Source organism: Didymosphaeria variabile, assembly GCF_027946475.1.
Source record: "Didymosphaeria variabile strain IMI 356815 chromosome Unknown scaffold_6, whole genome shotgun sequence".
NCBI lineage: Eukaryota > Fungi > Ascomycota > Dothideomycetes > Pleosporales > Didymosphaeriaceae > Didymosphaeria > Didymosphaeria variabile.
The window spans coordinates 130,380-148,057 of NW_026611625.1; the positions used below are offsets into that span (position 1 = coordinate 130,380).

The window sequence follows — 17,678 nt, forward strand, 5'->3', positions numbered from 1 at the left end:
AGCAATGGGGCTTGAACGCAAAGCAATATTGCTCCGACGCTGCGTCTGCGTCTTGCCTCGACTAAAGCTGTGTTCACCGTAGGATGGTGCATCTTCAGCCAATGTATACAACTTCGGAGTTTGGGTATGCATTTATGATTCATGACACTCTAGTGTAGATCTATTCTTCCACCATCCTGTTTAGGGTCCTCAACAGAATTCCATTACCACGTACCACCTCACTACGCTCCCTACCAGGAACGTCCAGCTCCCCGCCATAGAAGCTGCTGCTGCTGCGAGCTCATCTTTTTGAAACAAGAAGAATCCAGCCATCATAAACCAAAAGCCACCAATGGCGTTCAGAAACGCTCCCTGCCAGTCAGGGTCCGTTATCTTCGGAATGTACCACTTTTCCTGTTCACTTATAGCAAGCATCGCATTCGCGACGAGAAACAGTAACCCATGAATGACCTGGGGTCCGAACACGATGGAAGCGAACAGTGGCGATTCTTCAGGAACAATGCCGGGAAAGTCAACAATGCCTGCGAACATGAAGATCACGCCGCCGAAAAGGACTATGAGCCCGGCTTGAAACGCTAGGCTTGTCGTCGACAGCTCGGTGAATTTGGTCCTCGACGGCAACCATTTGAACTCTGGAGAGCCGAGCAATGCAGGTTTATAAGTCACTGCTCCAAGGTCCTCCTTCGATGTCTCGAGTGTTCCACGGTCCGCGTTTAGGGCACCGAACACGTCGAAGATGCCGGCTGCGAAGAACAATATCGAGCCAACCAACACTGTCGCAGGTACAGCGACGGTCTCTTCTGCTTCAAACTCTGTTTCGGGGGCAGTGCGAGGGAGGAGGTCGAAGAAGGCGTTGATGACAAGGTCGAGACTTCCAAGTGCGAAGACAATCGCAACGAGATAGATGGGATCGCGGTAAGGGAATCTGGTGAGCATCTTGCGTATGCGAGAGCTTGCAGTTTCTTCTTCGTCAAATTCCATGAATGATTGCTTGTCGTTTGCATCGGCGCTTGGGCTCTGTCCGATTTGTTCCGTTGTCACGACGGCGCGCTCTTTATCGCAGTCTTCTCGATGTTGTAGATGGTCTACTTTCTTGAACTCGCGTAGCTTTTCGGTGTTCATGGGGCGACGCTCAAGGGTGCTAGAAGGTTGCATCCCGGGTGGCCGCATGTGCATCACTGATGCGCGAACGTACGCGCTGCGTATTGTTGCGGAGGCGTTCATGATGACAATTAGATATTAAAAATAAGAGGGCACCCAAGGATGCAAAAAAAAAAAAAATTGAGAAATGCGGTTACAGTGCTCAGCACCTATTATCGGACCCTGACGGAAGAAAAGACGACCTCTTCAAGAGATGAAGAAGTACACATGGTACCGCAAGGCGTTATGTACCACAGCGCACAAAGACAACACAGCATTTCAAATTTAGTGTATTTGGAAGACATGGTACCAAGACTGTCGGACCCTCTATTGACATGTTTATCGTGTTTAAGCTTTATCGGACCGCTTAGAACCCGCCGGATCTGTCTGGAAACGAAAGGTATTTGTGGGGCCTTCCGAATACGCGCTGGGTCTTGACCAGGGTGATCCACATTTTAGGAAACCGAAGATCATGGCTGTTGCATGTGAGGCTCCGCATCTGAAACCGGAAATCATGTTTCCTGGTAGGCGCTGCGCCACGCAGGGGTGGGGGTCACGTTTCAAAACCTCGACACTCAGATATGGTTTCGGCGGCTTGCAACACCAACCAAAACGAAGAAGTTTAAGATGACTCGCATACAATGTGAGAGGCAGGATGGATGATGAGAGCCCGAACATGTCTATCGAAAGACGGTTCGAGAGCATGTGAAAGACGATTGGAACAAGCTGGCCTGCAATTGCGCCATACCCAACGTCAGTAGGGCTGAGCTACAGTCTTCCAGTGCACAACAACTGATAAGACTTCCATGCATTGATGTCGAGCTCATTGAGATGAAGCGAACCCAAGATTGGGTCTATGACTACCTCTGTGGTGCAGATGATGGCCAATCGTGGGACCAATCTTTCTTCCAAAGCCAGAAGAATCCCTCACGTCTTCGCATTAGATGGCCGGTGTGAAGGTTGTTGCCATTATCCACTTCAAAAGCCCCTGTAATGCCAAATGGCGTTATGGCTCCCCTATATCTCCACGTCGCTCCTATACGCTCGTACCCCCGTGCATGCAGGCGGTCAACGTAATGTTTCTTCAGCCATACTTCGCCGTGCGCCGAAACGGTTCCCTCCAAGGTAAATGCACCCCATCCATCCTTCCCAGTAGAACTGGAGATCAAGGCAACGATATCCGTGGCATATGGAGGGTGTGGCGTCCTGACTTTGAAGTTTATCTCTTCGAAAGGTGGCGGTATCTCACGGCCTTCGAAGCGATGAAGGTCTTTACTCCAGCCAAACCACTCGCCAGTGAAATAATCGACAAGCTGTGAACCAGGCAGGCAGCATCTGACGAAAGCGTCGGCAGGCGTCCGGAACGGGATTGGGGTGCCTAGTGTGGCCGCAAATGGGAGGCGGTGTACCGAGGGAAAAGGCGTGCGATGCGGCCGTGGATATTCCCAGATCTGAAACATCAACCGCATGATGACTGAATAGCGATCGTCAAGGTCAAAGTCTCGTATGTTCACCGTCTCCATGAGCATCCCGTCCACTTGCTGCCAGATGTAGTAACTATTTGGATCCGGCAAGCAAAATTGCTCACCAATGTCCTCATGACCTTGCGTAGAATCTGATACTATACTAGGAGAAGGCTTCGTCTCCATCCATACCAATATCAGCGTGAGCATGCAGAATCCGGCAGTCAGGTATTCACGAGAACACGGGTTTCTCTTCGGTCCTTGATTGCTACGATCTTCCCAATCAGCGTTCAGCCCAAATAGCAAGGTTTGAAGTGTCCATGGCTTCAGTTCCAGGCTTGACATATGACCGAGTGCAATTAGCTGTGGAAGCCCTAGGATTTTGTCAGATGCTTAGGTTCGATGAATACAATACGTGGAGATCCATGGGTCGGAAAAACAGGTGCAACTTTTTGCAGTTCCCGAAAGGACTCACATTCAATCCAATGTTCCTTAGTCCAACGTTGCGACAGATCCCTAGACTGGTGTTGGACACTCACATTGAAACATTTTTGCGCTCTCTCTACCGCAAATGCAATGCGAGCACTGTCCGACGCTGAGAGTTTATGGAAAACACTGGCACGCGGCCAATCCAACAGCCATTCTTGATGCGACACAGCTCTTCGTTGAACAAGATCCGGACCCCAATCGTCGATATCCCACTCGTCTTCTTCCTCCGTGTCTTCCTGTGGCTCTGGGTACCATTCGTCTTCGCTGTCTACCTCGGTTGTTGTCGCAGAATTGAAGGATTCCTGATCCAAAGTTTCAATCTGTCGCCAAGAACATCCTTCACAGTCGCAGTTCAGAAGCTCCAGAAGATTGGTGTATCGGTCCTCGTGAATAGCTTTGACAGCGTTATGCTTGAATACAATCCTGTCGTAACACGTTTCGTATAGGCGACGATTCAAGAAGCACAGGGTTAGGATCGAGTAACAGGGCAGGAAAGAAGCGATACGATGAAGCACTTCAGCAGGAAGGAGGTCAAGCTTTGCATTATCGTTTGACAGAAATGCTTCCATCAGACGCGACAATCGCGATGATTTGCGCGATGGGGAGGGCAGGAACATGATCTGCGGATGCGCCGATAATAAGTAGCGGCCCGGCGTTCCAACATTGGAAACGCGCTTGTTAGGTTTGGGTAAAGTCACTAGGCAGCATCACGTGTCATAGCATCCTCCAAGGGTTGAGACGTTTCGCATTACTCGCAACAAGATATCCATAGGAACTCCGAACATTTGGCCAAATTGGCAACCACGAAAACATACTGAAATTTGTCCAACGCATGCCATACCGTCGAGCAAGACCGAGACCGACAGAGTCACGGAACGAAGTGTTGAAAGTAGGGGTTTGATAGAAGAGAAATGATCGTGTGTAGGCAGTCGAGCGTGCGCCATGGTTGCCAGATACCACCTCAAGGATGTTCATGGCACATGCATGCAGGATCGACAAGTGCTAAAACCAGACAGTCTGATGATAGGTAGAGGCCTCCATCGCCCTTGGACTTTGGCAGTCAGCGACGAAGGATAAGCCGTTCAGCTTCATTGTCGCTCAGTCCTAGCAACCGCTGGATACCCGAGCGAGTATAGTGCTGCATCCTATACTGCTTTGTAAGATCGCGATGCTGGTACCAAGCGGGATCCTGCTGCCATAGGAACGGCGGCAATTGGTGTAGCGGAAAGACCCACAAGCCCGGGTTATCGGCCTTCATCCACGAGACGAATTCCAGTCGCTGTCCCGTAGCGCCCTCACCGCCCTTTGATAGGCTCATAAACAGCAGAGAATGCTCGTAAGAACCTTTCCCTGAGAGCCAATGGTATTTCGTTTTCTGAGCCAAGGTCATGACCGCCGGTATATCCGATCCCTTGTTCTGGGTCACACTGCTCATGTCCGGGTTGGTGTATTCAGGATTGACGTCAAAGAGCAGCCTCATAGACTGGAGGCCATTGATGGCGAACAATGCTTCGTACCATCGGTAAGTGTACGCCGCAGAGAAGGGAAAGTTAGGTGGGACGAAATTGAAGCGGTCAGTAATGTCGACCGAGACCGTAACGCCGAAGTGCTGGAGCTTCATCTTGCAAATCTGAGTGATGAGGTCTTTCCACATCCCGTTGGAAGGCACTGCGTCCTCTCCTCGTGGCATACGGCCATTATTGGTGAAATTGGGTGGATCTGGCATCACAATGTGAAGAGAGCGCATCGAGATGTACGCGCCTGGGTGGTCCCATAAGAATGCCATAGGTGCAAAGTGCACATCCTCCCAACGATTATTGAACACGAAATGGTTCTTTTCATAGAAAAGAGTCGACGCTTCACGGCAAATCTGTTTGTTGGCGAGGAACAAGTTGACGCTGAGAGACGGAGTTCGGTCACTCTTGACGTAGCTGGCTTTGAAAGCGCGAAACCCTCCAGGTATATGGACCCTCCTGGCTATGGTTTCACCTAAAGCCACGTTGGACGTCTGGTTGATGACGAACTTTCGATAGATCTCAATGGGCTCAACAGTCCAGGAGGTTTGGCGCGTAGCAGGTGACCGCTCGATCGGCATTTCTTGCCAATACTCGGCGAATGAGGTTCCCTCTGGATTTGCCTCGGGGCGCTCCAAGAGAGTGGGATCGCCGTAAGATCGGGCTGCGGTTTGGGCTTTCGAACCAATCTCTAGCTCAGGAGCAAGAATGCAGTATCCGTAAATCTGATTGCGTACCTCCGAAGGCAGATCTAGGAAGGTAAGGCGAGAGGCACGATTTCGCTGGCCGTGGTCCATGGCTTTAGGTCGTGTTGTGAGAGCACCGAAGCGCCTGACGATCATTCCCTTCTTTCGGGCAGTGATCCCCATCCTGAGGTCCGGAAGATTGCAGGCGAGGGTTCAGAGTGTGGTGCTGCCGACGCGGGGCGAAGGCGGCCCGTGAGAAGACGTCGATAAAAACGATCTCGAGATTGCCGAAGGTGGATCTGCTGGCAGGGTAGGGTCTACGTCGAGCGTTGAGGTGAGCGATATGTCCGCTCAAAGGAATCGATATTATATTTGTTATGTCGAGGTTGCACAGGCCACTTGGTGTGCCCAAGCTGGAAAGACAGCGATAGAGCAGCAAGTTGAAGGGGGTTGTTGAGTGACAGGAGGCCTGTCCGGGAAGAATTTGTATACATTCAGGAGTATTCTAATAGTGCCTAGCACAAGGTGGCCTTAGCTGACTGCCTCAATTCTGGCTTTGGCCACACTTGTGGTGATATTTCACTATATTCAAGTTTGCGTATCTTTTTGACCCTTTTAGATCATCATAAATGGTTTGCTCTACGAGCGAGGAAGAGCAGACACCAATCATTCACCTAATTATAATCAAGCAATCATCAATCAACCACTGGGCAGCAACGATTACGGCTTGATTGTAGGTCCTCTAGGTTTCGCCTGAATGTCCCTTCCTAAATATGAGGCGAGGCCGTAGATGTCTCATAACTAAGTCCTATACGCTAACAATGCTCCTAGGGTAGCTTCTCATCCAGCTTTTGTACACGATTTTATCTAGTGACTGAGCACACAAGAAACAATATCACGCTGCAAAACCAAAATGTCAGACTATGTTCTTTTTCGTTAATTTATGGCGTGCTGTTAGGCAAAGTCCGTGGTAAAAACCGCCGTGTGACTTGTTGGTTTGTTGAATGGTAGTACCTAAGACTGAACCGTGGATCGATCAAGAAGGGGCTACGCAGTCAACCTCTGCATCGCCATCCCACTTCCACCTCCTGTCCTTTCCACCCCTATGCCTCAGTACACAACCTGCGCCTAAATCAAGCCAGCTGATTAGCTGGTTCCAAAACCGACTCCCAATTCTTGGCGCCTCGTCAAGCTCGACGCGAACCGTGCAACTTATCTCGCTGAGACACAGCGCGTTCAAAATGCGCTAGTCTGTATCTGAAGGCTTAGTACAGTGCACGTGGTCAATGCAATTTCACGTGGCAGCTATGTTTACTTCTGCTAGTCTTAGCGAGCTTTCACTAATTACCCTAGTCGCTGGAGACTTCGTACCTAGATTCAACTTTCCAACTTTCATAGGCTACATATCTTCTCTTCTGGCAAGCCCAAGGCTGCACCATACGTATAAATCGACTACCCGCTTTCACCCCAGACCTCAATATCATTGCTCTCCGCAAGCACGTGGGACATGCCCCAGGGTTCATTCAATGGGGCAGACCCGCTTTACCAATTGAGATAAGACACAGAGACACGCGATCAAAACCCACGTTCCTTCACCCTAAACTCTGTAGCGACAATCATACTCGATACCATCAACCGCCAGGCTTTACCATGGATTACTTCACACTCGACTCCAAAGCTAAATTTCTTAGCTCGCGTGTTGTCCCGGCCAACGACAACGATGCGTTCCATGACAATAAGTGTGCCTTTTGTAAGTTGTTTCGAACATTCGCCCTGTCTGCTTGAGAAATGTAATGTCGAAAACATCCCAAGCGGACGCAAAGGAACATTCGTTCCATACGCATCGATAATTTTATCACCCCCTTAATTTTCGCCAATGGTTCACTAACATCTTGTTTTAGGCTGGGGAGAATATGATGACGACCATCCCGCCGCCCGGGTACTTCCATGCAACCATGTTTTCGGCCGCGATTGCATCCAGCAGTTCGCAGACGCGCCTCATGGCGACTTATGCCCGATATGCAGGACACAACTCTTTCGACCGTCAATGATTGTGGCCACAAAGCGATACATGATGACGGTGAACACTATTATCGTGGAGTACGCGCTAATGGCGCATTATCAAGTTCTCGTCTTCTATGCCAAGTTGCCTCTATGGGGCAAGCTGGCTTCAGAGCTCATTTACGCACGATTCACACAACAATCTATCCCGTACTGGATAAGCAAGGTAAGTAAGATTGTGCGGTTTGCGAGCTGTTCGTACACACGCTGACTTTTTCTTCCTCAGCTCGTCAATTCATCAACGGCCCTGCCTGCACATGTTTCTAAGCCAAACCTGTGTTACCAGCTACGGATACTCTCAGTGAGACACTGGTTTGGTTTGCAAGTATGCCGCTGCATTCGATTTGCGCTTGCCTTGCTTGGCTCGGTCTTACAAGAAACTCGCCAGCCGAAGCTTGATCTTGGTCGACATATCCCTCAGCTTCCAATTGAACCAGGTGTAGACTTTGGCTTGAAATCTACCCGATACCATATCTACGTCTCGATGTTCATGTTAGGCTGGACGGTAGGTACCTCTTCATCTCCTTCGGCAATACGCTCCATCATAGTCGGTTGTTTGGCGCTATATTACCCATATGCAGCCAAATGTCTAACGTGATGCATTATATCCTATTCGAACTGGGAAGACGTTCTGTTGCGCTTCCTTTTGATGACATCTTGCTAATTTCTTCTAGATATGCTTCACTTTCTTAATTTGGCGAACCACGGTCAAGGGAGGCACGAATACTGTCCTTGGCGTCGTTCAGGAGCCACTTCTCAAGCGCCGCGACAAGGCCATGGTCGGCTTAATCATTTTGACGGCTGCACTATTGATGTGTGTTTGGGATCTATGGGTTGTCCTATCTTTCTACCAATCACGTGGTGTTGGGGAAACCTGGATGGGCTACATGCTGCGGCTTTGCTACCATCGATAAGATCGTTCCTTTCCTGGGGGGCTAGTGTCATATTGAGCCCAGATTGCATTACTATTCGCCACACAAAGTGGCATGAGTGAGATGGAGGGACAACGGAGAGTTTCGAAACTGTTATCAGGCAAATGAATAATCTCATGAAACCGGGTTCATTTATAGAGATCCGGGACTCTACTCAGCACAGCCTCCACCTCTTGATCCGCGACAACATACTCCCATCCACCTTTCAGGTCCCCATTCTCTTTAACCCGAAATCCATACACATCCTCAAATTCCAAAGCATTTTTCTCTCCTTGCCTACTCTCTGGGCTTTCACTAGGCGGATGCAAGCTCCACGTGATGAAACAGATCGCACTTGTCGCGCTGACTCTCACTACCCGACTAGTCACTTTGCGAACATCTGTGCCCAAGCCGTTTCGTTTGTAGAGTCCCAGAGTAGTCTCCAAGCCTTTTCGGGTATCTTCTCGGGCATTGGATGGGAAAGCGGTACCGAGAGCAAAGGCGGTCCAGGATGGCAGGTAGTGAACGGAATATTGTGTGGCAAGATCTTGGAGTGGTATGGTTTGGTCGCGACCTCGCGCTGCAGCTGCGGCATAGGAGTCGATGTGCGCGTTGGCTAGTGCGATGATGTCAGTTGTCATTGCGACCGGGTAAGCAGATGACGTCTTTATCGGAGTATCTTGAGTTCTGACAGGGCTAGCAAAGCCAGAGTGGTGCGACTCGGAATGTGGAAATTGGTACAGCAACTTTGGAGAAAAGTGCACGTATATCAATAGATGCAGGAGTCAGCGAACATGTTGTGCGTCTGGTATGCCCCATTCAACAGGCACGCTAAGAGTGAACTATCCAATAGTAGCTGACAGTGGCGCGGGAAGGAGATCTACCGACGCGCAACCTCAGAGTACAGCAGCACAATTATATCACGATGCCTCACATAAAACGAGCCTTGCAAAGGCCTCAACGCGAATCGCAAGTTCCTACAAATACAATGATCTGCTGCGGACCCATTCAAGCCCTTTAATTGTGAAGTCTGGAATCCGACAGAAACTCCTACCTGAGATCGTTTTGCAACGCCGAGTAGGAAAGCAGGATCCGTATGCTCGACAAACGCAAGGTCTCTGAGTGATAAGAGAGAAACACTCACTTCTATGAAGACTGTGAAAGAAGCAGCCTTGTGACAGTATTTCTCTGTCTCAGATATCCTACATCAACCCATTTCCGTACAGCGTTATCGGTGCCCTCCGGAAGTTCCTCCCCCACCTTATCATGGCTCTGGGTCAAACGTTCAATATCACTGTCTTCAGCGAGCTGGTGAACAACCGGAGTTTTGTGTCGATGGCAGAGAATATTTGTTTGATGCTGTTTTTAGCAGATTTACTTGCATTGAACGAGCCGATGGGCCCTTAGGCCCACTTTCCAATCAAGATGGCGGTACTCTTTTCCCCAGTAGGTCACTCAAAATTAAAAGAATGCGGCAGAAGCTGACGAATACAAGCACTCATCCCATCCAAGTTGCTTGGACTTCGAGAAACGCAGGTTCTGTTCAGAACCGCACCGTTTACGCCTCACTGTACAGTAAGTTTGTACAGATTAGCGGGATAATCGGAGCGAACAGCAAGAATCTGCCTCTTAGCTATAGAGCAATTGCTGACAGCCTTCAGTCTAATAATCAAACGATGCGCCACGACACTTAAAGCGGACAAAGGTCTCCTAGTCATCTGTGTCTGGATGTGCGTGAGACAATATCCAGGCACATACTTCGATTAGCATTGGAGAAACAACCAACAGGCGAAGAAATGGGACGCAATTACTGCGGAAGAGCAGCAAGTGTACATAGCGACCACTGACGATGTAGGAAAGAAGCGGTGAGTGCTCCGGTTTTCGATATCTCGGGTTCTCAGCTCTCGATCGAATTAGTCTTGATTTCCGTTTTGCGACCTAGTGCATTGCGTCGCTTCGTAAAAGTGGATATTGGTGGATGTGGTGGTCATGCTCATGGCTGCACGTTTATCAAGCAACCCGCACGTTCTCGTGTTATTAAGGCGCACGACATGAGACGCCTGAGGCGTGCTAAGGCGGAAGTACGTTATACGGCACGGAACGGGACGCCCCCTACGTTTGTAGAGATAGCTGAATGCGGTGCCGGAGCTGGAAACGTTGATCCAGCCCACATCCGGCCTAGGGAAAGATGCAGGCACGAGCAGCGTAGGCGATTCCATGCGCGACCGCAGCGCATACGCGATACGATAAGACAATGACTGTAGACCCTTTGCGGCCAGCACTGTTCAAGCGACTGTCCTACATACATTAGCTTCCAAGAGGTTCTCCATTTTCGCTATGGCTTGCCCATTTTCCAGAATGTGTATCCTTGTGTGTTATAGCTGACCTTGAGCTCATGTAGGCTCGTGCTCGCCTACTCGTCATCATCCCCGAGTGGCGTTTCGAACCCAATCCTACAAACCCAATCCGCCCCAAGAGATAAATGAACGACTTGGCTACCGTGAAGCTTCCAATGAATGGATGCGGTGAGCGAATGTTTCTTATGCGAGGATGTAAGTTCAGGCGATGTATCAGTAGTCGAGCTTCGCAACCCTAACGGGTTCACGTGCATCACGATCACGTAAGCGAAGAGCGACTAAAATAGCCCCTAAGCAGCACAAGCACCTTCCTTTCACTTCACTCGACACAAGCGAAAGATCCATGTCTTGTTACTCAAACGCACACACCTGCAGTTCTCTCACACCTCGTCAAGTGCTCCCCGGAGTCCTGACAGGTCCGCTCCACGCCTCTCAGCTCCAGCATTGATCATGCTCCAACCCTCGAATGCGGGGAAATAACGACGGCACGGCGAATGCGGAGGCGAATGCGCAAGCGATGTTCTCTGTTCCTTCGACGTTTAATTTATCCGGCCAAAAGGGGGCCTAGCAGCTAAGTCGCATGTGCGCACGCGAGCGAACCAGATCCTTGGGGGCCTTGGATGCCTGCTTCGATGCGGCATAGTGTATCTTGGAGGTTATTTCTATGTCATAATATAGCCAGGTGTCGGTCTAGGAGGTTGGAGGATTGTGGGGAGGCTGGCGTGATTGGGTAGCGAAGGATCGCCCTGGTTGTCGACGTCCGGATCGCCGACTTGGATCCTGCCCCCCATTGCCGGTGGGAAGCTCGTGTGTCTACCAAGAGAACAGCAGAGTCGGGTCGGATACGGATCGTTCGCACCAGAGGAGATTGCATGCGGTGATGCGCTTCTCGTCGCATCTGTAGCGGCACGAGGTGACTGCATCGACTACGCCGCCACACCACTCAGATCAAACACAAAGCTCAGCGCGGCGTAACTATACGAAGTTCCAGTTCTCTCAATAAGTTCTGCTCTTTTACCCGCATACGCCCCGTTCGGGTTCTCCGTGCCGGCTATTGGCCAATACCCGCCGTATATGCATATTACGCTTACGCGACAAGGTTCAGCGAGCACCTCCGCAGATGACCGTCGAGCGTGCACTCCCCGGCGTAGATCCTGCGCGCTCCAGATGGACGCATTGATTGCACCAGGCCCCCGGTGATGGGAAAGTTATTAAGATGTAGCAGATCCCCCGCTCGCGCGTGTGCTGACCTCCACCATTCCTGTTCCATTACATCAGGCCCAAGAGAAGGTACTGGAGGCCTGTAATGCCTCGAAGTGTCGAATGTGCATACGATAACGAACCTGAATTGAAGAAGTGACGAGAGCGACTGGGATTTTGAAGAGATGGCGCCAATCGGCAATGCGGCGAGAGCACAAGCGGCAGACCCTATCTTGACACGAATCGTACAGCAAGATCGTACACCATGGTACCAAAAGAAGAATTTGAGGGTCCTGTACGCGTTACTGTTGCCATGTTGCATTGGCATCGAGATGACAAGTGGGTTTGACTCGCAAATGATCAACACAGTCCAGATATCACCGGCATGGCAGGACTGTAAGCGATTCCCTCAATACTGAAACGACGGAAACACTGACACCGAGCAGACTTCAATCATCCAAGGGGAGCGCTGTTAGGCATCATATCGGCCGCCTACAACCTCGGTGCAATCTGTGCATTACCATTTGTGCCATATGTCAATGACACTTTTGGAAGAAGATGGGCTATCTTCCTAGGAAGCTGGATCATGGTGGTTGGCTCGCTTGTACAGGCTTTCTCCATCAGTGCTGCCATGTACGTGGTGGCCCGTTGGATTCTAGGGTTTGGGATTCCTTTCTGCATCATCGCCGGTTCTTCGCTCATGGGAGAGCTCGCATATCCTAAAGAACGCCCTATCATGACCTCCCTCTTCAACGCACTTTACTTCGTGGGAGCACTCGTTGCCGCAGGAGTGTCTTTCGGCACACAGCATCTGCACTCAGACTGGGCATGGCGAATACCATCACTTTTGCAAGCTGGTCCGTCCATGCTTCAGATCATCTTCATATTGTATGTTTGCCCATCTTTGTTATCTTGCACTCATACATAAGCTTACACATGGCAGCTTCATCCCCGAATCCCCGCGATTCCTCATTTCGAAAGACAAGCGTGAGGAAGCGTATCGGATACTTGTCCACTATCATGCAGAAGGTAATTCCCAATCCGACTTCGCCCTCGCCGAAATGGCACAGATTGAATCCACGATCCGCCTCGAACTTCAATCCTCCCAGCGCTCCTGGTTTGACATGGTTTCTACACCCGGAATGCGCAAGCGCGTAGTTATTGGCTCCTTCCTCGGCCTTTTCACACAATGGTCCGGCAACACGCTCATCTCATACTACCTGTCAGACCTGCTCCAGCTCATTGGCTACACGGATCCGAACTTCAAGGGGAAACTGAACGTCGGCCTGAACAGCTGGAACCTGGTCAATGCAGTGTGCATCAGTCTGCTGGTGAGACGGTTCCCGAGAAGAGTCATGTACTTGACATGTGCAACGGCGCTGCTTTGCTGCTACGTGGGATGGACAGTGGCAATGCAGCAATTTTTGGAGAAACACTCGCAGGTGGCAGCGAAGATCACCATATTTTTCATCTTCTTGTATCAGCCATGTTACAACATTGGCTATAATGCTTTGACATACAGTAAGTTGCCCGACAGTAGACAACTGGCAGATAGGCGTGGAAGCAAAGCTAACCCCACACAGCTTTCCTCGTTGAACTCTTCCCCTTCGCCCAACGAGCCCGCGGCATAACAATCTTCCAATTTTTTGGCCGCGGCGCAGGGTTCTTCACTACCTTTGTCAATCCCATCGGCCTGAGGGAAATAAGCTGGCGCTGGCTAATCACCTACTGCTGCTGGCTCTCCTTCGAAATCGTCTTCATCGTAAGTCTTCACATCTCTCTTACAAACCTAACTCTACCATACTAATTCGTGATCCAGTACCTCCTGTTCCCCGAAACCTACGGCCGCACCCTCGAAGAACTCGCCTTCCTCTTCGAAACCGACACGCGCGCCGAAGAAGTCCGGCAGCGTGTAGAGAAGCAGCTGCAAAGCGAGTTAGGCGCATTTGATTTTGACCTCGACAAAGGGAGTGTGTACCGGAGGAGCGACACACCGCTTGTGCCAAGGGTGCAGGTACGCACGACGGTGACGGCGGGAGGTCGAGACAGGGTGATTGACGAGCGGTGGGAAACAGGCGGATGGGCAGGCGACGATTCCTACGGCAGACACAGTCGGTGGCCGTGAAGGTCGCCAACAGAATCTGCAGTAGCAAGCAAGTCTCTTAGATAGTACCATGATACCCCGGTCGTTATGCCGACTATTTCCAACACACCTTCATCCCTCCAGTCTGTTGAAGATGAAAAAATGAAACTCGCTTTTGTACACACGCAGTGTACCTCACCCTCTCTTCGCAGCAAGACAAAGAGAACCCATGTCTCCACGCAATCTATCCCCAAACAACCGTGCAGCGCGATCGCATTGCGTCCCGGGGGTTCCCCGCATCTTTGGTGTCATGCAGATGACGGACCCCGGTAGATCCGTAGATTGCGCGGCATCGGTACTTGGGCCGGTGCAGTGCCAACTGCCGGTCGGTACCTGTGCTACCTACGCGGCTGGGGCGAGTGGAACTGGGCGCAACGGCGTTGAGCTTGTGTAGGTTATTTGGACGTGCTGGATGTAAGGAAGGGTGGGGGATGGTACCGCAGTTATTGTGGGGGATCCGGCGCTGGGATGAGGTGGGGTGGTTGGACGGGATGTAGACGTTGCAGTGTGAGAAGACGTTAGACTTGTATGGTCTGCAGATATACGGCTTGGTACCATGTGTAGGCAAGAGAAAGGCGCGTATGCACGGACTGATCGAGGACCACCTTTGTTGCCCACTGGAACACTTCTCGGTGAAGGTACCGCACTCAAGTACGGCGCAGCTGCTTTAATATCTAGCAAACCAAGAAACGTACTCCTGCACGCTCAAATCTACCCTTTCAAGCTTTCAAGCGTTCTCGCCTACGACGTACCGTCGAAGTCTCTCAGAAACCCTTCCACCTCCAAAAGCACTCCCTCCTCCTCCCCTCCACCTCTCGTCCGCAGTCCACCGCCAAAAAGCAGGGCTCAACCGGGATTCGAACCCGGGGCCTGTCACATTACAAATCCGTGTAGAATCCAGGCGTTACATCCCGAAGCGACAATCATACCACTAGACCATTGAGCCGTGTGCACCGCTGTGAAGAGGGTTAGGTGCGGAAGGGGGTTATCTAGATGGGCAGGACGGGCGCGACGGTCAGAGTAGAGGGCCGCGAGTGGGGCGGAGGAGGGGCGGGGTGGTGTAGGAGGGTATGTATAGGGGGTGTAGAAGGGGTGTAGAGAGGGGTGTAGAGAGGGGTGTAGAGAGGGGTGTGAGGTGCTTGGTGTCTATGGAGGGTACAGCGGATACCTGCACCGACTATATGAGGATAGGGTCCAACGATTGAATTGGAACACTGTCTAGAATAATTGAATCAGCTTATTTGGTTTCTCCTGCGCAATGTTGCATTCCTACCTTCGCTTGACTCCGTCCTTTACGCGGACCCACTTCGCCGCTAGTATTTTCTCCCGCAACTTCGACTACTCTTCCCGCAGCACATCTATTCCCCAGTATATGTACTTTGCATCTCTGGTGTTAGTCATCAAAAGCACAGTCGCTTTAGCTCACTTGGGAGAGCGCCAGACTGAAGCAATCCGTTTACGGCAAACTTCGGTTCAATTCGAATGTACATCTGGAGGTGTAAGTTACCCACATAATAGTTTGATGGATCGGACGCGATCGCTGACAGAGGGGAAATAGACTGTGTTCGATCCACAGAAGCGACAGCTTTCTTTTTTGCGGTCTTGAGGGTTGTTTTTTGGGAGGGTGGTGGGATGGGGTTAGGTTGTGGAGTGGGTCTGCGGATAGGAAGCGAACGGGCGAACGGTGGGGTCTAGCGCAATGGGAACGGGGCTGGGGTAGGAACACATGCTTCTTTGTTGAATTTTAGAGTCCTGGAGTGCTCTGGTAAGGGTCATTGATAAATAGTGTTACTACCAAGTAGATCCCGTTCTTTGGCGTGGTAACCGCGCCATCGCGGGCTTAGTCTATCGTAGCTTTCGTGAGATCATATCTAGTAGTCTAACGTCTTTTTAATAGCGTCGTAAACTCCTGGAACCTGTTAGTAATCTGCTTGCAATTCTTACGAGGGAAGTGCGCTTACTTGTGACATCCGGTATTATCAGCGGCTCAAACATCAAGCCTGTGAATGTCGCCCATCCAGTGACCCTCTTTACCGGCGCTTCTAACCTCAAGAAGGCCTGCTCTTGAATCGTTGCTGCCACCTCAGCGCCTACGCCCGCATTCTGCATGCTCTCGTGCACTACAATCGCTCTTCCAGTCTTCTTCACGCTGTCAAGGACCGTTTCCCTGTCCCACGGATAAATGGTCCTCAAGTCAACCAATTCAACGCTGCACCCAAAGTCTTTCTCCGCTGCTGTTATCGCTGCTGAGCATGTGTATAGGGGCTGTCCGTACGAGACAATGGTGAGGTCTTTACCAGTCTTCAGGACTTCGGCCTTGTCGAGCGGAAGGTAGAAGGGGTCGACAGGGACTTGCTCGATGGAGGCACGGTAGAGAATCTTGGGCTCCATAAAGACGACTGGGTCATTTGACTTGATGGCGGAGAGGAGAAGGCCTTTGGCTTGGGTGGGCGAGCGAGGAATGACGACGTGGAGGCCGGGTATGTGAGTGAAGAGGGCTTCGGGCGACTGCGAGTGGTAGCTGCAGTGTCGTTAGCATCTGGATGTATCATGATGCATGGCGAAGTACTCACAGGCCACCATGCCCCACTACACCGGTCGGCATGCGAACAACCAGTCCTCCACAATGCACTTGGTTTGCTCCTGACATGTACCTATATTTGGCCGCTTCGTTCACGATCTGGTCAAAAGCTGGGTAGACGTAGTCGGCGAACTGGATCTCAGCGACAGGCTTCATGCCTTCGCTCGCAGCGCCGATGGCAAACCCAACGAGACCTTGCTCGCTCAGCGGCGTGTTGAAGACGCGTTCCGTCCCGAAGTCGCTCGCGAGGTTCATTGTAGCTCTGAAGACTCCGCCAAATTGTACATCCTCTCCAAACACAATCACTCTTTCATCCGATTGCAAAGCGTGACGAAGGGCCTCGTTCACGGCTTGGTACAGGTTGATGCGCTTTGTCTGGCCTCTGCGGACATCCTCAGGCAGTTCTGGGTTCGCGAGAGCAGCTTTGGATGTATGATACAGCAGCGGTGTGGTGTCGTATTCGACGGTGCCATTGAGACGTGCTCCGGCTACTGCAGAAGAGTACCGTTTGGTGTAGCATTGTTGCCGGCACCTCGGGTGCAGAGGCGCTTGTGGGCGGAGGAGGTATCGCGAGAGGGCGCGGATGGAGGGACTCTTAGCGGCCATTGTCTAGGTCTTGGAGTTACATGTTCTGGAGAAGACGCAAAAGTCTGGGGAACTTGAGCGGCTGACAGGACGTGGAGAGTTGTGGCATTGCCGAACAAGCAATCGAATACCGACGGCTACCTGCGGGTTACCCTAGGACAACATGCCAGACGGAGTTAGTCGAGCCAAGCGTATTGTATCCCCGCGAACGACACGTGATTGAGCATTGGCCTTTTAGGCGTGGTTCGAGAGTGCTCGTTAAGGTACGATGACGAAGGCTGCTTTCGGCGCCGTGCGTCTAGACGTGAGTGATCCTATGTAGTGCAGCCCACATCAGCACTCAATTCGAGGCAGAGAACGCGTCAGTCCTTCCGAACATCATGAACAATCAATAAGGAAATCATCAGCAAACAAAGTTGCCCAGGACTTGGCTCGTTTGTGCCTGCTCGCTGTTATTCCCTGTTCCCTCTAGCCCGCCGTCCCGCACGGACCCACTTTTCTCGCGACTTCCTCAACTCTGCATCGTTCGACGCTCATTTTCTCTGTCG

At 51.2% G+C, this 17,678-nt stretch overlaps 4 protein-coding genes and 1 non-coding gene across 5 annotated transcripts; 1 reads left to right on the forward strand and 4 right to left on the reverse strand.

Moving 5' to 3' along the window:
- Positions 1-189: 189 nt before the first annotated feature.
- On the reverse strand, positions 190-1,224 carry N0V89_007984 (uncharacterized protein; the record flags this gene model as incomplete). The annotated part of the gene is made up of 1 exon (XM_056216744.1): positions 190-1,224. The coding sequence occupies one exon, from the start codon at positions 1,222-1,224 to the stop codon at positions 190-192; it is 1,035 nt and encodes a 344-aa protein (XP_056068300.1).
- Positions 1,225-4,152: 2,928 nt separating this feature from the next.
- On the reverse strand, positions 4,153-5,403 carry N0V89_007985 (uncharacterized protein; the record flags this gene model as incomplete). The annotated part of the gene is made up of 1 exon (XM_056216745.1): positions 4,153-5,403. The coding sequence occupies one exon, from the start codon at positions 5,401-5,403 to the stop codon at positions 4,153-4,155; it is 1,251 nt and encodes a 416-aa protein (XP_056068301.1).
- A 6,774-nt stretch (positions 5,404-12,177) lies between these two features.
- Positions 12,178-13,971, forward strand: N0V89_007986 (uncharacterized protein; the record flags this gene model as incomplete). The annotated part of the gene is made up of 6 exons (XM_056216746.1): positions 12,178-12,217; positions 12,268-12,709; positions 12,765-13,342; positions 13,405-13,583; positions 13,641-13,835; positions 13,897-13,971. 6 exons carry the CDS (start codon positions 12,178-12,180, stop codon positions 13,969-13,971), a joined length of 1,509 nt encoding a protein of 502 aa, XP_056068302.1.
- Positions 13,972-14,806: 835 nt separating this feature from the next.
- On the reverse strand, positions 14,807-14,910 carry N0V89_007987. The gene has a single exon. It is a non-coding gene; the product is annotated as a tRNA-Pro (tRNA).
- Positions 14,911-15,835: 925 nt separating this feature from the next.
- Positions 15,836-17,151, reverse strand: N0V89_007988 (uncharacterized protein; the record flags this gene model as incomplete). The annotated part of the gene is made up of 3 exons (XM_056216747.1): positions 15,836-15,873; positions 15,926-16,485; positions 16,538-17,151. 3 exons carry the CDS (start codon positions 17,149-17,151, stop codon positions 15,836-15,838), a joined length of 1,212 nt encoding a protein of 403 aa, XP_056068303.1.
- Between the last annotated feature and the right edge of the window lie 527 nt (positions 17,152-17,678).